The sequence below is a fragment of the Tetrao urogallus genome (genome assembly GCF_951394365.1).
Source record: "Tetrao urogallus genome assembly, chromosome: 4".
Classification (NCBI taxonomy): domain Eukaryota; kingdom Metazoa; phylum Chordata; class Aves; order Galliformes; family Phasianidae; genus Tetrao; species Tetrao urogallus.
In genome coordinates this window covers 11,675,399-11,698,575 of record NC_136817.1, presented here as the reverse complement: position 1 = coordinate 11,698,575, position 23,177 = coordinate 11,675,399, and the positions used below count along the sequence as shown (strand labels likewise).

Below are 23,177 nucleotides of genomic sequence, written 5' to 3'. Positions count from 1 at the left end.
ACGGGGGCACCTTCCCCTTTGCTCTGCCGCGTGCGCGCGCGTGTGCCCGCCCGCCGGGCTCTGTGTGTGTGTGCGCGTGTCCCCGCTGCCTCCCGCCGCCCGCGGGCGCGCCGCGAGCGCCGCCGCCGCTGCCCTTTGATCCCGCGTTAGTGTCAGTTAGGGGCCGGCGGGCGCAGCCCTCGGCGCTGCCACCGCAGCCCTCGGCCCCGCACGGCGCCCGCCGGGAGCGCGGCCCCGGCCGCCGGGGGACGCGGCGAGCGGGGACAAGCCAGGTGCACGGCCGGCTCGGGGGGAGAGGAGGGAGAAAGGGAGCGCGGGGGGAGAGAGCCCTCCGCGGCGGCTCCGGGGACGCCGGCTGCAGCCCTCGCTCCCCCGGCGGAGAGGGAAAGCCCGCCCCGGCCGGCGGCTCCCCCGGGGGGCCCGGCTTTGTGCCCGTCCGTGCCCCCCCCCCTCCCGCTCGTGTTTGATCTCCCGTTAAACAGAGGAGGAGAATGTGAAAAAAAGGGGGAAAATGCCCAGGAGGAAGCAGGAGCAGCCCAAGCGCCTCTCTTCACGTAAGTGCCCCCTCTTTTTGCCATTTTCTCCTTCCTCCTCTCCCCGTCTCCTTCCTCTCTGCAGCCGCCTCCGCCGTTTCGCGCATTAGTTTAGGGTTACAGAGGTGAAACTGACAAAGACACAGCCTGGGTTATTCCTCTTTTAGGTCTGAGCTCAGGCAGCCATGTTGGTGATGAACAGCCTTGTGCCCTTTTAATTTTTCCTCTCTCTCTCCTTTCCCCCCTTCTTTCTTCGCGTCCCTCGCCCTTTCCTCCCCCTCCCTCCCCCCGCCCGTGATTGTGCATTTGTGCTCTGGGGGGGCGGCGTGGGGCTCTTAGGGGCCGGAGGGAGGGGGTGCCGTTAACGGGGTGGGGAGGGGGGCTCGCACCGGAGGGGAGGGCGGCGAGCGGGGAAGCGGCTGCCGGCGGCTCGCGTGGAACCGGCCGAGAGGTCTGTCCGCGGCTAAAGGTTGCGGCGGGGTGGGGAGGTGGGCACGGCCCCCCGGGGCCGGCGGCGGAAGGGGGGTTGGGTTGTGGGGGGAAGGGGGGGGGGAGGCAACCGCAGCGACCCCGCAGCCGTCCCTACGGGAGCCGGGACCGGCGGGGGAGGGGGCGGCGGCGGCGAGGCGGCCCGTAACGGCGAGGTCTCCGCGGAACGGGGAGAGGCGGCGGCGCGCGCGGGGCTGCCGCTGGCTGCGGCGGATCGGGGGCTCCGGCGGCGCTGCCCCAGCCGCCAGCAGCAGAGCACAGGGCTAAAGTGCATCCCGCCGCTCCCGCCTGCGGGCACCCCGCGTGCACGCTCACGCTTGCATCCCCAACGCGGTTCCCCCTGCCCTGCTGCTTCTCGCTCCCTGCCCCCTCCTTCCTATTTTCTCCCCTCTTTGCAAAACAGTTAACTTTTCTCCCGCTCTCCTTCATCCTCCCCTAACCCCCCCCCCCCCCCCGCCCCCTCCCTGCCCGCATTAAGCGCTCGGCAGCTATTGAGGGAGAGATGGAGGGGAGGGGACCTAAAAATACCTTGCCCCTGCCTGGCCCCGGGGGTGCCTTGAGGCGAGCAGGGGGTGGTTGCCGGGGGTCATTTGACCGTCTCCGGCGCATCTGCCCGGAGGGCGCTCTTCGCGCGAGGCCGGGGGCACGGCGGGGCCGAGGACTCGGTCAGCGGGAGTTCAGCGCGGCGGCCCCGGCCCTGTCGCTGCCGGGGGGCGCCGCTGCGGGCGGAGCGCGGTGCGGTGCGGCTCCGAGCGATAGGGGCAGCGCTGCCCCGAACCCGCCGTTCGGAGGCACGGGGGCCAGGCCGGGGGGCGGCACTCGCAGCCCGGCGAATATATCTCTCCCCGTTTTCTTTTCGCTGGTTTGAGGAAGGTTCGAGTTGCGCTTTTTATCGATTTTTCTCCACCTCCTCCTTTTCCCTTCCTCGCTCCTTCCCCTCATCCCTTCTCTCTCCTTTCGCCCCCGTGCAGCCCTGCCGCGCTCCGCCCGCCGCAGTCGGCGGCCCCGTGCGCTGCTCCCCGCGCACTGCGAGGCCGGCACGGGGGCGGCGGCGGCGCCGCCTCTGCAGCGCCCGGCGGGCGGGGGCAGGGGCCAAGCCCGGGAGCGCGAGGCCTCGCCCGGCGGCGCGGGGGCCTCCCGGGGGGAGTGGGCGGGAGGGGGGGGGGGGGGGGGCGTGCAGCGCCGCCGCCCGGAGCCCCCTGTGAGCGGGGGCGCGGCGGGGAGGGGGGGGGGGATTTCCTCGGCCCGTAGGAGGCTGCGGGGCGGGCCCCACGGGCGGCGCGGCGGCTGACCTTGCCCCTGCCCTGCCCCGCGCGGCTGCCCTCTGCCCGCCTCTCGGGCTGACACGCAGCCCGGGCTCCATTTTAGCTCGCGCTGCCGTGCACTGCCTGCCGGGCTCGGCTCCGGCGCTGCGCTGCCCCCGCCCGCGGGCTGCGTCTCGGGCTCGCCGCGGCCCCGACCTCCTGACCGCCGCGCCAGGAAAAGTCGCGGCCTTCTCTGAGCGAAGGGACAATCGTCTGCGTTGTGCGAAACGGGCGCCGTGTTTATTTTGTTTCTTAAATGCACGGCCTCGTTTGCGGCTCTTTTGGCTGAATTTTTTAGTTCAATTCACGAGAGGTGTTGGGTTGTTTTTTTTTTTTTCCTGATGTGTGAAGCATGCTCGCTGTGTCCCACGCTGATGGTACTTCTTAGTGGGTTGTATTTATTTAGATTTCTCCTATGGCCCGATTGCGTTGAATTAAAAGCTCTCCTCTGACAAAAATATGATAATAACATGTTGGGTAAATAAGGAAGAATTGTAGGAATGCAGATGCAGCCTGCAGCCCTGCACGTTCAGAGGATGGCCTGGAACCCATTGCGCTCGGTGTGCAAATGGTATGAGCGGTGGGTTTGGGGCTGGTTGGTTTTTTTGTAATGTGTTTCTTTAATGGACGTTTTGTGAAAAATACACCTTTTTTCCCCCCCTACAATTCCTGAAGGTTTTAGCCATGTATTTTCTTAGGTTGCATATACTTTTTGTTGTTAGGTGTTAATGATAGCATTAGAACAGGGAGCCTGCTTGCACATCCAGAAGATGACTCAGGTTGCGTTGAGCCTCAGTTCTGCCCCAGCCTGGGTTTGGCGCTGCGCTTGAGCCCGGAGCTGTGCCACAGGTCGCTGCTGGTGCAGGACTGCTCTGTGGTGCACTCGGTGCCTGTGTGAGCGCTTTTGGTGCACGTGGTATCCTGCACTATCTCCTGATAATTTGGATGCTCTTGCAGTGGCTGGGAAAGCAAATAGGCATTGTTACACTGAACAGCTTAGTAACGTGGGGCTATAAATAAGCTGATGCTTGACCCTATGGGCTCTATAGAAGCTCGGGTAGAAAGTAGTGTTTTCAGGATCTCTGGGCCTTATTTCATTTCTTACAAATTGTGTACGCTGACGTGCATCTGAAGAACGTGGTACGATGGTATGCAGCTGCTGCCCACGGGGACCCTGATTTTATCTTTTCTGTATATTGGACACTTCTGTTCATTGGCTTTATTTGATAACTTCTGTAAGTTTCGAGATAATTTCCCAAAAGAAGATGGCACCACCAAAACACCTGCTCTGGTAAAGCAATTTTCTACCTTAAGGGTTTGTTTGAGATGTAAGGGACCATTACAACAATGTAACTGAGTTTCAAGCGAGTTGCAAGATGCTGACACTTAGGTAGCTGAGGGAGAATAAGAGTTGATTTCATTAGATGCATTAATACTACTTGCTTAAAAGGACAGAGTTAAAGTTGAGCTCACAGTTACTGGAGTTGTTTACAACACAGTTCAACTTGGAAGGGTCCTTAGGAGGTCGTTTGGTTAAGGGCCCTGCTCCCAGCAGAGTGACCCCCAGCTTTCAGTTGCGTGGATGGGCCATAGGAAACTCCACTGAGAACATGAATTGCAGCTGGAGCTTCTGCATGCAAAGAAGTGTAATTTTTGGAAATCTTTAGTCACTGATGCTGGTGGATAGTCTTCACTTGCATTCTGAAATATAAGAGAAAGTGCTTCCTTTTTAATCTAAGGTAGGAGTGAATGAGGTCAGAACTTCAGGAATTCTTGGATAGACAATGGCTCTTTGGTATACAAATGAAATACTGGAGCAGCTCACCTCAGTTTGCACTGAAAGAACTTCATAAGTTAAAAATTTACTCAGTGCACATGTGTCTCATGAGTACTTTTGGATGCACCGTACTCAGACAAATCAATTCATTTTCATTGGCATGTTTGAAGGAACTTTATTTGTTCCTTAGTGTGTCATAGGTGGGGTCTTTTTTGTGCTTTTTTTTTTTTTTTTTTTCCTCTTTCAGCTGTTCAATGCTTAGATCTAAATATTTTTTTCTTCTCTGTACAGTTAGAATCTTTGGAAATGCATTCACAAATACAGTTTTCCTCTGTTCTTCTTATCTTGACCACCTTACGTTCTATCCTACCTCATGCTATTACTTCCTTTTCTCAGAGTTCCTCACCTTACATACGTGACATGGAAGAGATCAGCCTGAGAAGTAAAAGTTTTGGGAAGTTTTGAGATAGCACGTAGATGTTCAGGATCTGGATCGCTACACTGTCTCAAACATAGCAATCACTGTTCCCTGAGGTTTGGTCCGGTCCCAAAAGTTTGTGCGCAGTGCTGTTTGTGAATGAATGCCACAATATCATTTATACCAAGCCTGTGTTTGTCACATCAGGCAATTAGAAGCTATATTCAGAGTTTTGAAGGATGAGCTACTGCTTCTGTTGGCTGTCTTCTGTTGAAGATGGAGATAAAACGCTGACGTAATCTTAGTTTAACTATCAGAAGCTGGATTTGGATTATGAGGGGGCATAACTTTTCTTGCTTTTGTGGTTAAGTTTGGTGCTAGGTATTCCAGATACTGCGTTGAAGTTTTCTAATGTTTCTATACAAAACAAACAAGCAAGTTTCATCATGTTTGATATGATGAAACTTTTTATTATGTTTTTTAATGCTGGGTTGTATTATCAGAGTGTAAAGAAAATACTGATAATGAGATGAATTAGGAGGGGTTTAAAGCTTCCTCCTTTTTTATTTCTGCAGCTTGCTTTATGTGATACCTTCTGGCTGCAAGAGAGAGAGGGTTTGGGGGGGTTCAAAAGACTTCCTAGTGTCAGAAAGTCCTCACCAGCATTTGGCTTTTCTTTGAGACAAAGGGTTTTTATCAGGAACAGGAACCTCTCTTTTAACAGTGTTTATTACCTTACTAGCAGGCATTGCTTGTACAAGGGGAAGCTTTCAACATATTTTCTATTTACTATTTCTAACCTCTCATCGCTGCAGGGATCATGATATAGCTCACTGTTGACAAGAGGGTCCACGTAGGGAAAATTATTATTCGTAGTATGATTAGGTTAATAATTTCATTGCTATTATTGTAGTTGTCCTGGTGGTACTATTATGTACCTCTTAAATGAACAGCGGCATTTAGTTGGATGGAGTAGCATCCACATTACTCTGTCTGGAAACACTGTTCTTATTTTGTCTCACTCCGTTATAGCAAAGTCTCATTATAGACTTTTCAGAAATAGCTTCTCTCTTTATGGGGATTGTTTCTGACGTCTGAAATGTCTGTATGGAGTCATTCAGTGGTCAGTGTCTGAAGTCATTCAGTGGTAGGCTCTTAGTGTTGTCTGATGGTACGAAATATTAGTAGATCTCACTCAGGTATGAATCGGAGTAACAAAGAATTGGTGTTGTGCTCGTTAAGTTACTTAAGGTTTAAGATCTTATGAATTAAATTTCAGAGAGAGCAGAGGGACAAAAATGTATAAAACAAAGACAGGCTTCTTAGTCGGCAAAGCAGGAAAGCCCACAGGTAGAGCAGTAGAATGGGAAATGTAAGAACGTGTAGACAATGCATTTTTTATTTTTCAGTTTTAAAATGGACAAAGAAAGAGTACAGCTTCATCTTTGTTATAGCACGATTGTTGTATTTTTCATATGTAAGAAGGCAGAAATAGGAAGAATTAAGTTTAACAGAAAAAAAAAGAAAAAAGAAGAGCCAGGAGGAGCTGGCTGTTCAAAGTGAAGTATTAGTAATTTCCTATAATTTAATCAGACAAGATCCCAGAGCAAGATAATGAGAGCATGACCTACAAAAGAGGACTTTTTGGAAGTTAAAAGGGTTTCTAACATGAAGCTTTGCTAGGCATATGATTTGTCATGAAGCACCATATAGAGGACCTTTTTTCTTTCACGTTGCAAAGAAATCATAATATGGACATTAGTTCAGATGGTTAGGAAGGGCTAATTTGGCTTGTGCCTGGAATCCTTTTACTGTTAGAGCTGTTAAACTAATCCAGAGTCATACTTGATGAATTTATCTTCTAAGTAATGTTTTGTTCTGGTTTACCATTTTTTTCTTGCCTAGTTTGTCAGTCGTGATACTATGATGTGTACCATTTGAATTTACATATATAACCCCCCTTTGTGGTTTATGGAGCCTGAAGTGTTATGTGTTTCATGAAAACAGTATGCAGAAATCTTGGAGTTCAAAGTAGCTAGCAGTACGTAATGGTTGTCAGTTTTCAAGTGATTCTCTTTTTCTCTCCCCCTGACTTTTTATTTCATATTTTAAAGTTGTTTCTATAAGCAACAGTAAATGATGTGGCTCGATATGGGCTGAAGGAAAAATAACCTCAAGAAGGTTGCTAACCCTTTCCCCAAGGATTTTTTTTTCCCCCAGTAATTTTAATTTGAATTCTAAAACTCAGGCTGTACCCAGACTTGAGTTCAAAGGAAGCATGTTGCAGGGTGCAGTCAGCGTTACTCTGCATACCTGCACACGTACACCCCAACAACTGTGGCTCATTTCATGCAGGATTCAGTAACTTGTATCCAAAAATTCACAGAAGAGCTTCTCTTTCAGTTTTTGGTTTTGGAGACTAACTCAGTGTCATAGCTACGGAACCGTTATGCTCCCAAAGATGAATTTTTTTTCTCCTCGTGTGCCTTCAGTGGTGTTTACAACCTGGTACTCCAGTTAGCCTAAACAACAGGCGTGCTTGGTTTAGGCCTGTAGGTGTAGGCTTTCTAGTTAGCTCTATTGCTTAAAGTTTCTCTTTCCAGGGATTTCATGTTTGTGGTATAATTACACTGAACAGTAGAATCCCATGGCTTAAGCCTAATGCTTAAACTAACCTGTTAGATTTTGCAGGTTGAGAGAGGTGTTAAGAGTTGGCACAGAGTGCAAGTTCAGTTAACTGGGAATCATGGAAGGGTTATGTTTTTGGGGTTTTTTTTTGAGAAGCAGGTAGTAAGGAGAGAAAAACTGGACCATATAAGCAGTCATTTCCCTCGTTCTTTTCAGTGCTTAGGTGATAGGAATGGAAGTTGGGGCTGAAAGGATGACTAATGCTGACGGTACGGTAGACCAAGAAAAAAAAGGTTGTTATGCAAGACTACAGATTTAGCTGCTGCTTAAAATATGTTGCATTAAAAATGAAAGGGTTACCAAGCAGTAGAGGTCTTGTGGTGCTTGACTTAACCAACAGATTGAGAAAGTGAAGTTAGGTTCTATACATTTGCGCTGTTTCATTTCTTTTGTTTGGGACGGTCACTAGGACAGAAATAAATTATTCACAGCAACTTAAAGCAAGCTCCTGTCATCATTCCTTTAGATAGCATGGTTTTACTTCTGGAGACTCCCTCCCCCGAGAAGGGTTTATAACTGCAGGACCTCATCTGAGATTTGCTGCTTGAATGTCTTTTCTGCTTTCCCTAGGCTTTGTAAGCAAATAAGTAGAATTACGTCCTCCTTGTTTAAGGCCACTGAGAAGTTTTACCTGGAAGTTTCTGTAATGGAGAAGATTTGGTGAAGACTTAATTTAAAACTATAGCTCCCTATTTTAAACGGGTGTTTTGGATGTGTCCTGGATCTCGATATCTGATAGAGTTTGTAACATGCTGTCAGAAGTGGGGATTCTGTTGAGTTCTTAAAAGAAATGGCAAGTAACTCTCAGAAAAATGCTTTAAAAATTGGTGGTTTTGTCAAGTGTGAATTTTGCGTAATGGGTGATCCTCATGCGTGACTTTATTAATGAACAGGAATTCTTTGTAAGCCACTTCGTTTTGACTCGTGCAGTACAAATAAGCCATGATAATTCATCTTAGGTGAATTTATTTTCTCAAAAATGAAAATAGTAGCAGAAATAAGTAGCAGTAGATAATCGTGCAGTCAGGAGCAGGTAAGGGAAAGAGAGAATACTGGACAGCTGGATCCAGCTAGCAGCAGGTGTTGAGGCTGTTTGAGTTTGCTTGCGTTCCTGAAGCAGGAATCACTCCCCTTGTGGGCTGCTGTGTCAAATGTAGACCTCCGCAGCTGGTGCCTCAGGACTCATTTCATCTGTGTTTGAAGCAGAATCTTCACTTTTCTACCTTTGTATTTCTAGCCCTTTGAGGCCACGAGGAGCCCTTCTTAGGCACCAGTGTAAGCGTAACAGCCTAGAGCTGCTCTAATTTCTGCTGCCCACAGGCTCTCATCCTGCTCCTTGTTCCGGAGGGGAAGGGTTGACATAATCCTTTTGTCAATTCTGTGTTGCCAGAGGGAGTTCTGTGCACAGAGAATAACTCTGAAGGGGGCTATTCTGCCCACCTTGAGGTACTTGTACATTGCCCATAAGGTATAAATGGATCTCGCCATAATTGCTTATACGTCTTCCTGCACAGCGCTATGCCATGTTGAGATAACAAAGCACGCTCTAATAAAGCTACCTTGTGTATGGGAGGCAGTTATCACAGCAGTCTACTCAGGTTAATTCAGCCATAATGCTTCAGGGTATTCTCAGGCTGGTTCAGATATCACTACATAGCACTGTGTTATTTAGCATGGACATACTCTCGTGAGAATCGGAGTTGTTGTCTTTGAAGGCATTTCCTAGCCTGCAAAAAAAACTGTTGGTAAAGCCCACGGAGTCTTCAACCAGTAAAAAATCAAATCCCGTAATCCAGTGATGGGCTGGAAGTAGGTGTGAAACATCCCTTTCTCCTCCACCATTCCTCTGAATTTTAGCTGAATTTCTGAGCAGAATATAGAAATGACCCATGCCCTGAGTAGCCATGGCATTAGTTTCTTATAAAATGAGTTTGGCACAGAATCCTAAATCTCCTTATTTTATTTAAGTTTTGAGGAAGGTTCGCTTTTTATTTGGTGCTTGCATGAGAATTAAGACCACTGACTTAGTGTGTCTGAGAGTGAGGAGTTCCTATTCTGCATGGGAAGAATCGTTTCTGTGTTAGCCTACCCCTACAAGTAGCTTCCTAATCCTCTCTTGGTTGGCTTTGCTCGTTAACCCCAAGCAATCCTCTCAGGGGCAAAGAAAGCAGCTGTCTTTGGTAGCAAACAGCACGACAAAACAAACAGTTCTTGAAGCTTCCCTTAGATACTGTAATATCTTCCTTCTGGGAGGAATTAGAGAAACAGAGAATATAATTTGCCGTGTTTTAATCTGACTTTGGGAGTGAGGAAAGTAGTAAATTATAGGGAGCAAGATTCCTGTGGCATTTTTAGGAAGGAATAATTTCAGTATCTAAACCCTAAGCCTTTTGTTTCTGAGGCAGACTGAAAGCTAAAGTGCATAAAGCACTCAGGTGAGTAGTGGAGGAGAGTAAAACTTAAACAATGCGCCCCTCATTTAATAAAAAAAAAAGAAAATTGGAGAATCTGCATATCCCAGAAATAAACAGAAATTAGCTAAAAACTGATCTTCGTTAGATTAGGTGTGCTGTCTGTTCTCACCTGCAGTGCTTGACCATTGACATGCATACCATTTGGGGGCTTCCACTCTGTGCCCCTTGGCAGGAGCTGTAGACATGATAGGGGTAGTTGAAGATGTTGCAGCAGCTTGATGTGAGGCTTCCTTGGTTTTCTTTATTACGGCTTACGTATTTTAGTAACGTAGGAATTTCTGTTTGTTGTCTCCTTGATTTTACTGAAGAACAACCTTTGTAAATGTGTTCTAAAGCAACAATTTGGCCTATTTTAACAGCGTTTTTATAGGAGTCAGTGTTTTGAATAGTTACCATCAGGTTTTCTCTTAAGGTACTTTATAAAGGGGAAATAAAGTTCACAGTATTTGCTGTCACAACCTTCCCAAATTCAATATTTATGATAATCTAAGATGACTTTTCTGAGTTCCGTTTAACTTAATTTTGAAAAACAGAGCTTAGTGCCTCTCAGTAACAGTGGGCCGCCTTTGCAGATTTGCTCTGATCGCCCTTGCGCTGTTGGGGCAGTGCAAATGTTGAGCAAGTTGTCTTGGCCTTCCCAGGTGAAGTTCTCATTGCACAGGGGAAACACGGGAGAAACAGAGAGCTGTAAAGGCTCGTGTTGCATTCCTCCTTTACCATATACTTACAGCTCCTGTGTATAGACTGAACAGAAGCATCTGGATTATTGAGCGTGTAGATGTAGTGACTCTTCTCAGTTGAGTGGAAGGATTTGCTTTTGCCACTGGGGCCGTTGTGAAGTTGTTTTATTTGTACTCAGAGAAGGAAATACTGAGCTGAGCAGAAAGTCAAAGCACAAGTCAAAATGTACAGCACAGGCAGTTTTCTCCTTTCTTTCTTAGGAGCCAACTGGGTTAATTTTGTGCTCAGGACATGAAAACTTGCCTTCAGCAAGCAAGATTTATTTTCTTGCTGTTTTCCTAGTGTGTACGTAACAACTACATAGCTTGTAATATTTTTTGCAAATAAGAGATCTAGACTCCGTGATAGAGCTATCTGGGCTGTTTGTGATGGTGTATGGAGGCTCAGTGGGATGGTCTATAGACAAGAAGTGTCCGGCTTTTTGGATTCTTGTTTCTTTTTTTTTTTATTTTTTCTTTTTCCTTCTTTTTCTAATAGTTTAACAAGAAGTTCTCATCAGAGATTCTTCTCACCTGTTGGAAGAGAACTTAACAGATATCTCTTCTTTTTATTCCAGTGTAGCACTACTACATTGATGAAGATGAGTTTTCCTCCTTTAGCTCTAAAACCACTCGTGATGTAATCACTGCTTTAATCACTGATAATGATTCTTCTTTTTTTTCTTTTTTTTTGCCAATCAGTATTTATGGTAAGATTTCGAGATCAGCTGGAGAGAATGGTCAGCATTTTCATGCATGTAAGAAAATAGAGCAATATCTGTTTTTCATTTTGGTAGTGCTACTACTTTATCAATGAAGGCTACTGATAGTTGCAGAATATAATGAAAAGCTTTTTGGAGCTGGTTCAGTAGAAGACATACTATGCCTTTAAACCTGGGGAAGACAAGAGGAAAAGTTAATGCTGTCATTTGTACTATTCAGACGTTGTTGGCTTTGCTTGAGATGTTAGAGCCAGCGGTCATGCAGAAAGCAGACTAGAAGTAGCATGTTTTTCTGTAAGACTCTAAATATTTTTTCATGTGAGTGTCTGCTGGATTTCTGTGCACTGCAGTAGTGATTAGACGTAGGAAGGTGCTCTCGAGAGCTACCTTGTGCATGAGAGACAAGGAAATACTGTTTCCATCTCTTCTCTTGTGTTGGTGTAGTACATAGGACTACAAATCGGGGAGCCAGACAGCCTGTTGTGCTCAGTATACATGGTCTGACAAAAATTAGTGTCAGCCTGAAAGTGAGCTTGTATTGGAATTAGATGTACTGTAGGAAAGATGCATATAGCAATTTCTCAGGTAAACCAAGGCACCAATGGCTGAAGTAATGCATGTGGATAGCAATTTTCCCTCAGAGGAACTAGAGGTAAGCCGAAAAAATAGAAAATATGCTCCTTGAAATGGCTAGGTATGTGCTGAATGTTGCTGTATGGTTTTTTGTTTGTTTGTTTGTTTTTCCCAGTGATTTCAAAGCTTTCTAAAGGGGTTTCCGTGAGTACTGAAATCATGCTGGGCTTACACTGTTGTATCTGGTGGGAGTTCTCCCCTTCTCTATTTCAGAACTTGACTATGTCTTCCAAAAGGTACAGGAAACTAATTCTATTCAGAGAGACCTAGACAGGCTTGAGCAGTAGGTCCAGGAGAATGTCTTTGAGGTTCAGCAAAGCCAAGTGCAAGGCCTTGCACTTGAGTCAAGGCAACCCCCGCTAATCAATACAAGCTGGGAGGCAAAGGGATTGAGCACAGCTTTGCCAAAAAGGACCTGGGGGTACTGGTGGATAGCAGGCTGGACGCAAGCCAGCAATGTGCCCTTGCAGCCCAGAAAATCAACTGTATCCTGGACTGCATCAAAAGAATCATGGCTGGCAGGCTAAGGGAAGTGATTCTACCCCTGTGTGCTGGTGAGGCCTCACCTGGAGTGCTGCATGTGGATGTGGAGTCCTCAGTACAGGAAAGACACGGACCTGTTGGAGCATGTCCAGAGGAGGGCCACGGAAACTTTGCAAGAGATGGAACACCTCTCCTACAAGAAGACGCTGAGAAAGACAAGAAGAAATGGTTTCAAGCTTTAAGAGGACAGATTTGGGTTGGGTATAAGGAAAGTCTTTTACAGTGGGCGTCCTGAAGCACTGGAACAGATTGCCCAGAGATGAGGTAGAAGCCCTGTCCCTGGAGGCATTCAAGGCTAGGCTGGAGGGGCCTCTGAGCAGCCTGATTGAGCTGTGGATGTGCCTGTTCATTGCAAAGGAGTTGGACTAGGTGACCTTTAAAAGTCCCTTCCAACTCTAAGGATTCTATGATTCTATTTTCAAATTGCTTTATCAAAGCAGAAAGCAAGACCGAAGTAAAGGTGGAGTCATTGGCCTCAAATAATGATAGTGGGGGAGCTTTATTTTCTGGAGCTATGACTTTGCTGTTCAGAATTATTGTTATTATTTTTTAATAAGATTGTTTTAATCTTATTTGTAGTAATTAAGCATTTCCTGCTAATTTAAACAGTTGGTTTTGCCAACATACAGATCGTCTTCTCGTGTACTGGTTCTAGTAATGTAAAGTTAAAAAAATCTACACAAGAGTCAAGGAAGCAGATAATTCACTGATTTATCAACCTTAGCAGGTTTTTTTTTTTTCTTTTCCTTACAACATAGTGGTAGCTATGGTAAATTTACTCTGGATGGCTTAAGGGTACCGATTCTATATGGTGTGTACAACACATGAGGGCACCTCTTAAAATGAATGGTTGAAGGATCAGGTAATCAGCCTGTGAAGCTTTGGTGCCTCGATTAGCCTTTTGGTCAACGGTCTATTCCTTAGAAGAGTTTGAAATTGCCCTCCACAGCGCAGCTGAGAGCAGAGGTGCTTTGTGGATTTTCCTTGGTGCTTCTAGATCAATTTCAGTCTTTTGGGTATTTTGAGAACTTTTCATGAACTTAGCACTGTGCGTAAGCAATAATGCTAAATTACTGTTGTGATCGGGAAGTTATTTATCTTTGTGTCAAATTGTTTGTGTGCAACAAAGTGGCGTTCTTGAACACTTTCCTCACTTTGGTCAGCCCATTTTGTGGGATGAATTTGACACTCACAGCTTCTCATGCACTTCCTTTCCAACTTCAAGGATGACTAAAATCATGTTGTTGTGGCAACCTTGTCAGTTTTAAATGAATAACCATGCTAAAATGAGCTGACATACTGAAGAGTAAACCAATGTTATAATAATATGCACCATAAACCAAACTCTTTATTCTTGTCTGCTCAAAACTGTTTGGAACATGTAAAGATTTTTGTGCCTGCTTTCTGTCATTGGGATGGTGTCTGTGCTGAGGCTTGCAGTACATTTCAGGCAATGAAGATGCACTCTGCTGCAGTAAAGAATTGAGACAGCTATCACTGCAGCCAGTTCTGGGAGGTGGCAGGGCAGGTGCAGGCCTTAATTAAGATGAATTGTTAGCTGATGAAGGCACTGAGTGAGTAAGAGCAGACAGTTTATAGAGGTGTTTCAAATACGGAGGACACAGATATGCAAAATAAAGTAAGCCACAAATTTTGTCTGTTACCAAGTGAAATGAAGATTAAAAAGCAAAGCTTTCCAACTCTTTTTGGGCACCTAGATCTTACGTAATAAAATCAGTGAAACTGTACTGTTCATGCTTAATGTCCTACTTCAGTTCTGCAATAACTACTCGTGAAGTGCTCACTGCATAAAGGTAACACCCATAAGGGTGCGTTTCCGTATTTTCTTCGTGTTTGCCAAAACCTTGTGAGATACCACTGAGAACCAAGAAGTATATAACTGCTTTAAGATCATAGAATCCATAGAGTTGGAAGGGACCCTTAAAGGTCATCTGGTCCAATTCTGTCTTCCCTGTCTTCCACGTGCCTCAACATAGCTTTCAGGACGATCTATTTCATGATCTTTACCAGCGCAGAGGAGAGACTGACAGGTTAGTAGTTAACCTGGGTTGTCCTTCTACCCCTCTTAAAAATGGGTGACATTGCCTTTTATTCCAGTCACCAGGGACTTAACCTGACTGCCGTGACTTTTCAAATATTGAGAATGGTTTGATTTCTACATCAACCAATTCCTTCAGACTCTGACATGCATCTCTTCAGGATCCATAGACTTCTGGATGTTCAGGCTCCTCAGGTGGTCACAAACCTAATCTTTGCTTACAGTGGAAGGTACATTGCTCCCCCAGTCCCCACCTTCTGAACCATTAGCTTGAGGGGTGTATGAGGAGCAGTTGCCAGTGAAAATTGAGGCAAAAAAGTTGAGTATCTCAACCTTCTCCTTGTCTGTTGTTACTATCCTGCCTATACTGTTCGCTGAGGGAGAGAGGAGAAGTACACCTATTTAGACTTTGCCTTTCTGGTTGATGTACCTGGTTGATGTCTTTCTTGTTCTTTGCATCTCTTGCCAAGTCCAGTTCCAGTTAGGCCTTGGCCTTCCTGACCCAGTCCATCACAGCCTAGCAGCATCTCCCAGGTTACCTGTCCCTGCTTCCACTACCTATGCATTTTCTTCTTCCATTTTGACCAACAGGCCCTGGATTTGACAATGTTGGTCTCTTGCCATCCCTTCCTCACTTGCTGCATCTCCTCTCCGTTCCTTTGTCCTTGATTCCCAGGGGGTTTTGTTGACTAACCCCCTGAAGAGCTGGAATTTGGCTTTCCTAAAATTAAGCATCCTGATTTTAGTCTTTGTTTGTCTGATATCCATCAGGATATTGAGTTCCACCACCCCTCATTTTTACAGCCCAGGCAGCCTCCAATGCTGAAGTTGTTAATCAGTTCACTTACACTGATGAGCAGCAGGTCCAGTCTTGCATCTCCCCTGATGGGGCTATCTATTACTTGGCTCAAGAACTTATCCTCAGTATATTCCAGGAGCCTCCTGGATTGCCTCCCGCTTGCTGTGCAACTTTTGCAGCGGGTGTCAAGGTGGCTGAAGTCCTCTAGTAGGACAAGAGCCTGAGATTGCAACACCTCCTGTAGCTGGAGGAGGAAAGCTTCATCAGCAGGTTCTACCTGATCAGGTAGTCTATAGCAGACACAAACCACAGGGCTCTTTTTGTTACCACAGTCTATTACTCGCACACATAAGCTTTCAACTTGGTTATGGCCATTGTGGGATAGTTCTTCATACTCTCTTCCTTTCCAAATGTAGAGGGTGATTCCTCCTCCCCTCCTTCCTTGCCTCTGCTTCCTGAGCAGCTTCTAGCCACCAATAGCCACACTCCAGTCACAGGAGTCATCCCACCAGGTTTCAGTGGTGGCAACTACATCGTGGTTTTCTAATAGCACAGTGGCTTCCAGCTTCTCTTGTTTGTTTCCCAAGTTGCATTGCATTGGTGTAGAAGCACTTCAGCCGGTTAGCTGGCCTTGTTGCCTTCTTGGAGGATAACTCCTTAATTCCTTTGAAGCATTCCCCTTGAGTTCTTGCCTTCTTCTTTTACCTCAATGATCCCTGACTCATTGTCATAAGATTTCAAGTGTGTTGTGACTCTGCAGCATATCTCAGGGCAGCAGGTTGAATGGCCCCATTAGCACACCTTCGCTCTCACTTAGTTATGCCATCCCACACACCTTATCATGGGCAGGCTAGATGCCTTGAGCTATCCATTTAGCAGATAGGTCTTTTAAACCCTGTGTTATGCAAAGTCTTTTTCTTGGAGATTGATCACCACAGCACCGAAAAGGCATTGCACGACATGCCGAAAAAAATTCTGATGGTCTTAGTTCTGCTATGCAAGGCAGAAGCTAATCTCTTTGAAAATACATAGAATTCCTCTATTTCTGAGCTTTTTATTCTGGGTCATGTGTCAAATTATTGGCTAGTTCCATGGTCATTCCTGTGTTCCCAGCCCCTTTTCTTGAAGTCCATCGATAAAAAGAACTGAGGTGGTGGTTCTTTTTTTTTCTTTCTTTCTTCTAGGTTTCTTAGTAACATAGTATGATCCTTCCATTTCTCAAGCAGAAATGTCCAAGTGAATGGATCCTGTTTTTTATAACACCTAAACAAAATTGTATGCTGGTGGATTTGAGAATGCAGGTGTATTTCAGTGCTTGAGCTCATGGCGATTGCTTATTCTGACTGCAGTTTTCCCTCCTTCACTCTCTTTTCTTTTGTGAGGCAAGGATAACTGCAATCTCACATCTTGTCAGGAAAAAAGTGTATCTTGATTGTGGTGTCTTCAGCCTCAAAAATATAACAGAAGACTATAGCCTGGAATCAGACTACAGATCATATATTTGTTTAGAAATGAGTAACTGAGCTTCCTGTAGGTTCTAGATTTGTGTGTAATTATCCATTTTTCCAAAAAAAAAAAAAAAAAAAAGCCCCCAAAAAACACCAAAGAACAAACAAACAACAACAATAAAAACCCCACTTCATTTGTGACCTCCCCAAGGAACAAAATCTTGTCTTACTCGTGGAGTTAATTTTCATTCAAGAATGGCAGTAAAATATTATGGATTCCTATACTGACTGTTTGGCATTTATGTGATTATCTCCCACAATAATTTGATCTTTCTGAGGTAGGCTGGTGTGGTAGGCCTTGACTCTTTATATGGTAAGAATAATATGAGCATGAAGAATCATGTTTAAGTCTTCTTATTTTGGATGTTTCAGTGTCTCAGTTACCTTTTGGTATTCAGTGCTTACTCACTGAAACAGCCTATTGCTATAAACATCTATCTAGAGCAAACAAACGAACAAACAAATGAATTTTTACCAACTGGAAATAATTGTAAGGAAATTTAAAACTTGCTTATAACTAAAGGAAAGTAGAATTTGTAATCGCTGTGCTGAACTTATCAGGTAAATTAGCTCACTAAGGTAAATGTGTGCTGAAACAAATGGTATGCTGCCATGCCAGGTGCAAGAAATGTGTCTGGGTAGGTTTGCACGTGAACTACTTGAACCATCAAAGATCGTTGAAGCTGATTCCCTTTTCGAATGCAGCTGTGGAATAACAGTTGATCTCCTGCATATTTAGTTTGTCCTCACATTTGTAATACTCTGTCATAGCCTTACTCTGGTATTGTAGCTGGCTTTAAAAGATGCAGGAAGCCTGAAATTCTTGACTGAGGGGCTTTTGAATCTGACTCAGAACTGGTGGCTAAACAAGTGTTTAGTTTTATAGCAGATGCTTTACCACAATCTCTTTTTCACCAGAAAAAAGAGATGTATTCCTTAGATATTTTAATGTTCAGGATTTCAGTTGTCCATGTTTCTTCAGCATATAAATCAGTGTGATCACAATCTCTAGCTTTGTGAAAGGTGTGTTTACACTCAACTATGTGTTATTACAGGATGTTAACGAGGGCCTGTGGAAGAACTTTTCAGTAAGGTTGGCTGTGGTACTTTGCTTAGTCTCTGTAAAAGCATTACAAGAACAACATAGGTACAGTAAAATACATTTTGTAGGGAACATGATTTTCTGTTGTTAGACTGACGATTTATATGCTTCAAGAATCGGTCTTGAGGCTACTAACAAAGCCTTTGCAGAGTAAGCTGTCTTCAGGAGTATTTGTTTCTTCTAAAAACCTCATTCATCAGAATCAACGGTTTTTGTCTACAGTCTCTCCAGGACTTCTAGGTATTGGTCATGTGAATGAATGAAAGCTCTTTATTTGAGGTACTGCTTGAGAAATAGTCCTTAAAAAAGGTTCCTTTAAAGCCCTGTGTGTTCCATTCTGTTTTGTGCACACACCTTGAGTGCTTCAGCTCAGTGAGCTTCAGAGAGCGGGGAAAATCCAGCTAAAACAAAGTCATTTTAAATTGTAAGGAGACAAATATTGCACATACATAATTATACATATATCCTACGTATGTGTATTATTGTTATATATTAACAGTGTATGACATTGTTCTGCCCACATACTTCTCAGGGTGTTCTGATTACTAGGCCTTACTGTTAAGATATTGTTTTCAGGTCTTTAAGGCTTTTCTTCTCTCACGAACATGTTGCAGCCCAGTTCTAGGGATAAATGTTTTTAAATAGTATTAAAATCATCTTTGATGGGTGGCTTAGCTATAGATGTCCCACGTAGGGAAAGCAGCCTTCATGAAACTGCCTGCCGTGACCATACTTCTCACAAGGACCAAGTTCTCTCCGGGAATCGTAGGAGTACACTGTGAAGATCTGGGAGGGAGAATCCGTGGTGTTTTTTCTTAACAAAACATGATGTGGTTTGTACTGCAAAAGACCTCAGGGAAAGCATGGCTCAAATTATTGTCTAGTATAAGTGCTTGCAGGCCACCAACTCTTACTTCCCCATTCCTACCTCATGCACATAAGTTTTATTCCAGCTTCTTGGCAGACTGAGAACTTTTCTGCCGGATTAAGCGAGTTGAAATTGGCTCACCAAGCAGTCAGATAAAGACCTGAGAAAACATGAGAGTGGGCACAGGACTACGGTTTCTGTCAGTCATAAGGTTTTGTCACCTTAACAGTGTATTCTGATTGCACTTTAAGGCAGTGCCTGTTAATTTGGTGTTCGAATCTCTGAATCCTGTTGGAAGCAACACTTCTCAAACCAGATCCTGCAGATGATAACTATATCCTCTTGCCTAGAACAAAAGAATAGCCAGTCTTGGAGGTAAGATGAACTAGCAGTAATCTTCTGAACAACTTGATGTTTTTGCAAAGATCAGACTTGCTACAACTGTAATGTCCTATTTTGTGGTTTGTCAATAGACCGAAGAGCTTTCATTAAGTAGTGACAGCTCACCTCAGGAGAAGCCATCTATTTCTGTCCTTTTTCATGGTTACCTAGCTAGTAACAGAAGGATCTTTTTTGGCAGGTAATGAAACCCATTTGACACACTTATTTTAGGACATTAGCCTGAAAATAAAAGGTAAGTGTCTGATTCCCATCTATGACAAAATCCTTCTCCTTTGAGGGAAAGGAAATAAAGGTAGTTTTACGTTGGCTATGATGAGCTTTTTCAGTAATACATCCTGCCTCCCTTCTTCCTTGGAGTCCATGAAAGCTGCGTTCTGTCCCTGAAAGGAAACAGTGCTGTGCACGCATTTCGACTTCTGGTAGCTGGAGAGCAGTTGGGAAACCTGGATTTCTGCACACTCACTGTTGTTTGTGCATGAGGGGGAAGCATCTTGAACAGTTCCAGTTACTGTGAGGTAATTAATTTGTTTTCCTATAATCTTTTTCATCCTGGAGCCTTTTTTTTTTCTTTTTTGTTTTTTAGAACAAGTGCTAGAGAAATTGCTAGATGAGTATTCTGAGATATTTCTTGCAAGTATATTTTTTTAAACTCGCTTTAAGTTAGGGATGAAAGCAGAGGATATATGTCCTGTCTTTAAAGGCTATGCCTTGCTTTTCCCCTGTTCTCCTTCCCTCCAGTTAGGAAAATCATTATTTTAGAAGATGTGGAGATGAAATAGAGAGCTCTACCTAGGGCTTCTTTTCCTATCTAATTGTGTGAATATTTTCACACATCTTAAACACAGGGGTGAAGGACAGAACAGAAGAGTTATCGCTTTTTGGCAGTTCCTTCTTGCAGCTGTGCTACTCTCTCTGGGTCAGCCTGCAGTAGAGAAATTTGGTTCAAGCACCAGCAACGCTGCTAAACCATTTTGTGATGAGGTCAAGAGTTGAATAATCATCCCGTTGATAAGTGAGCGAGCCAGAAATTCTGTTGAAAGAGGACAGTGACTTACTGTGCTGCTTACCTATTATAGGTCACAGAAATGATGAAGGGAAAATAGGGGACTGAGGGCACTCTAGCACATGACTGTTTATGTAACTGTGACTTCTAAGTTTTATTTGCTGCTGTTGATGTAATAAAAGAAGTTAAGGCAGGCCTTTGTGTCTTTATTAGAATCATGACTTTCTTGCAAGCATCCCCTTGGGAAAATCAACAGTGCTACTGCTCTCCGGATGTATAGCCTAATCCAATGTGACTGTAAATGCTTTTTAGAGGTAGAGTTTGGGTATCCAGCTTCTCTGAAGTAGTTCTGCAAACTGAACATCCACATAATGAGCAGGGTGTGGGAACCCACAATTTGTTGAGACCAAGAAATGACAAAAACAGTTCTAAAAAAAAAAAAATGAAGTGCTTGAAAAGACATCTTGAATACAAAAAAGGGTAGTTTGTATGGGACTGGGTGGAGTGATTTCTATAGGACATGCCAGAGTATTTCTGTTGGTAGTACCTGGTTGTGTAATTAGCAAGGATTTCTGTGAATATGAGATAATGTGAGTTAGGAAGTTAGGTGATAATACTGAGTGATCTCTTGTAATCATTTTTTTCATTGCTAAAATGATACACAATGTACATAATTCATCTGAAGATATTTACTGTATTCAGTCCTTAGCACCTTCATCTATTTTTCTGGTCTACACTAAATTCTGCCATGATACTTCTGCGGCTGATCGTTCTCACTGAATATTCTGTTAACAGTGAGGACTTCAAGTTCCTCTTCTCTAATTTTATCCTGGATCCTCTCCATTATGGCTTCTACTTTCTGTACTTCACTTAAACTGTTCTGCCCAGGGTGGCTAGCAACCACTCTGACAAATTTCAAGGTTTATTTGCCAGTGGTACTTAATCAGTTTGACTTGAGGAAGAGAGCATCCTTATGTACTCCAATTTTAAAGAGCTGGAGTATGTACATCAGCAGTTGATTGACTGTTGCAGAGCTGTAACGGAGACTTGGAGCTGCATTCTCTTCCTGAATGTGCTGCCACTGTACGATGGGAAACTCTTCGTACTTGGATATGATGCTGGTGGTAATGGTTGTGATGGAATCTGGATTGCAGCACCTGTGAAGAGAGTCTATTTTGCAACGGACTGCCAGAACAGTGCAGTTTGGCCTGTGGCCAGGTCCCTAATCCTTGTTTGAGGAATAGGAAAGAAAGAAGATGGGAGAGAGCGGGACATGGAATCTTGATGTGTTAACGGTGGTGGATGAAATCTTCCTGGAAGCCAGATATGAGAACAGAGATTTACTTCGCCTCACCTCTTCCTTGTCCTCGACTAGACAACTGCCTTTACAGTTATCCATGCTTTCTCTGGTCTCATCTGCTTCTCATCCTTGTTATGTCTCCCTCTTTTCTTGCTGTTCTTGACAGAAGGCATATGAAGCCAAGCTCTAGGTTGTTCCATTGTTGTTTGTTTTCTTTCTAAAAAACATTTTTTTTTTATTTCACTAATCACCTAAGTCACTCTTTGGTTCCATAGAACTCCTCACGGACGGCTTTCTGGTTCATCTAGTACAACTCTGTAAACTCTTCAGACATCTTGCAGGGCTCCTCAGTTCCCCAGTGTATACCTGTAACTAGGATGACCTACTCTTTCAGTAGGCCATGGTATAGCGTGTAGTATGAGATAATATATAATATGGATTATGATAGGCATTTCAGATGGAATAAGATATGCTGTTACGCTGCTGCTTATACTCCCAGTTTAATCGAGCTTCAGTTAGACTAAACAAAAGCTCAAGGGTAGGAAAATATCAGAGATAAGAGCCAGAAGTGTATTGGAGCAAAAAACTGGGAAGATGACTCGGGTGCCAAATAGCCAACAAATGCAACTGTAAGTTATTTAGATTGAGACAAACTTGAATGATCATATCTGAAACCTTTACATACATCAAGTATTTGATATCAAGATAATAAGAATGAAGCCTTCTGTCACTATCAATTCCTGTGGCTGTAGACTCCCAGACTTTTCGTGGTGCATAACTGCTGAAGTTAGGGCAATCTTAACTAATCTGTCTCATCAGCGATTTTCCTGTGAGCATTTCTTTGAAATGATGTGACATCTACCTTCTTTTATATTTGTTTTAATTTTCATTCTGTAATCCCATAATTATGACTTCCGTATGTTTCACGTCACTGTAGTGTATGGAGGAATATAAATATCCCTGTGCAATGTTAATTCTGTATTGAAGTTCTGTAACTTAATTGTTGCACTGAGTAATTAAAGTGAAATTATGTCCCTTTTACAAGGAAAATTCAAACTCTTTGGGATAGATTCCTTAACTGTAGCCATTTTTCAGATAATTTCTGGTGGTCCACATGGTGTTTCTGTAGTAATGCTTTCACTGCCCACGCCTGTCGCTCAGTGCCGTAACTTGAAGACTCTTACCTTTTCCTTGTGCTTTGCAGGCTGTTCCTACGTGTGGTCCACTGCATTCATATTTCAGTGCTCCAGGTTTGCACGGGCTGGCATTGTGGAACAGTTTGCTGCTTTCATGAGTGGCACGTGTACCGTTACATTACTTTGCATAAGGTGTAGTTAGAATTTCCCACGTTTGAATTGGGTGGCTTAGTATATAAATGAATATACTTGTTTGTCTTTTTTTCAGTTTTCAGAGATAACTAATTTGGGCAGTTAACATTTACACCTTTATTCAAATCACAGTCAAGTTCTAATCGTGATTCTACGTAAAGGAGCAGATGCTCTCAATGTGAAATAACATGGTTTGGGATTAATAAGACTTAACTGTTAAACTCAACTCTTGAAAGGGGAAACAGAACTTTTCTGTATTTGAAAACAAGCAAACAAGAAGGCAAGCATGGGAAACTGGCGTTTCTTCAAGCAGTGATTTTGCTCACATTTGTGACTTTGCCAGAGATTGTTTGATAATGGGCTACATCAGTGGCCCAACAACATGTTGATGCTGACAGGAGTGGAAAGTACTTGTTTGAGGTTCCTGGTGCAGTGTGATGGCACATTCCTGAAGCATGCAGGACACCTGTAACTGTACCAGTCTCTGCCAGAGAAAGGTGATTTGGGA

The 23,177-nt window shown here is 44.2% G+C and overlaps 1 protein-coding gene across 1 annotated transcript in view; it reads left to right on the top strand.

Annotated features, from left to right (window-relative positions):
- Window positions 1–511: 511 nt before the first annotated feature.
- Window positions 512–23,177, top strand: part of ZNF827 (zinc finger protein 827) — a gene marked incomplete at both ends in the record, with an annotated part of 103,447 nt that continues 80,781 nt past the window's right edge. The window contains one exon of the mRNA XM_079534482.1: window positions 512–554. Coding sequence (XP_079390608.1) covers window positions 512–554 — 43 coding nt within the window. The remainder of the gene's footprint in view (window positions 555–23,177) is intronic.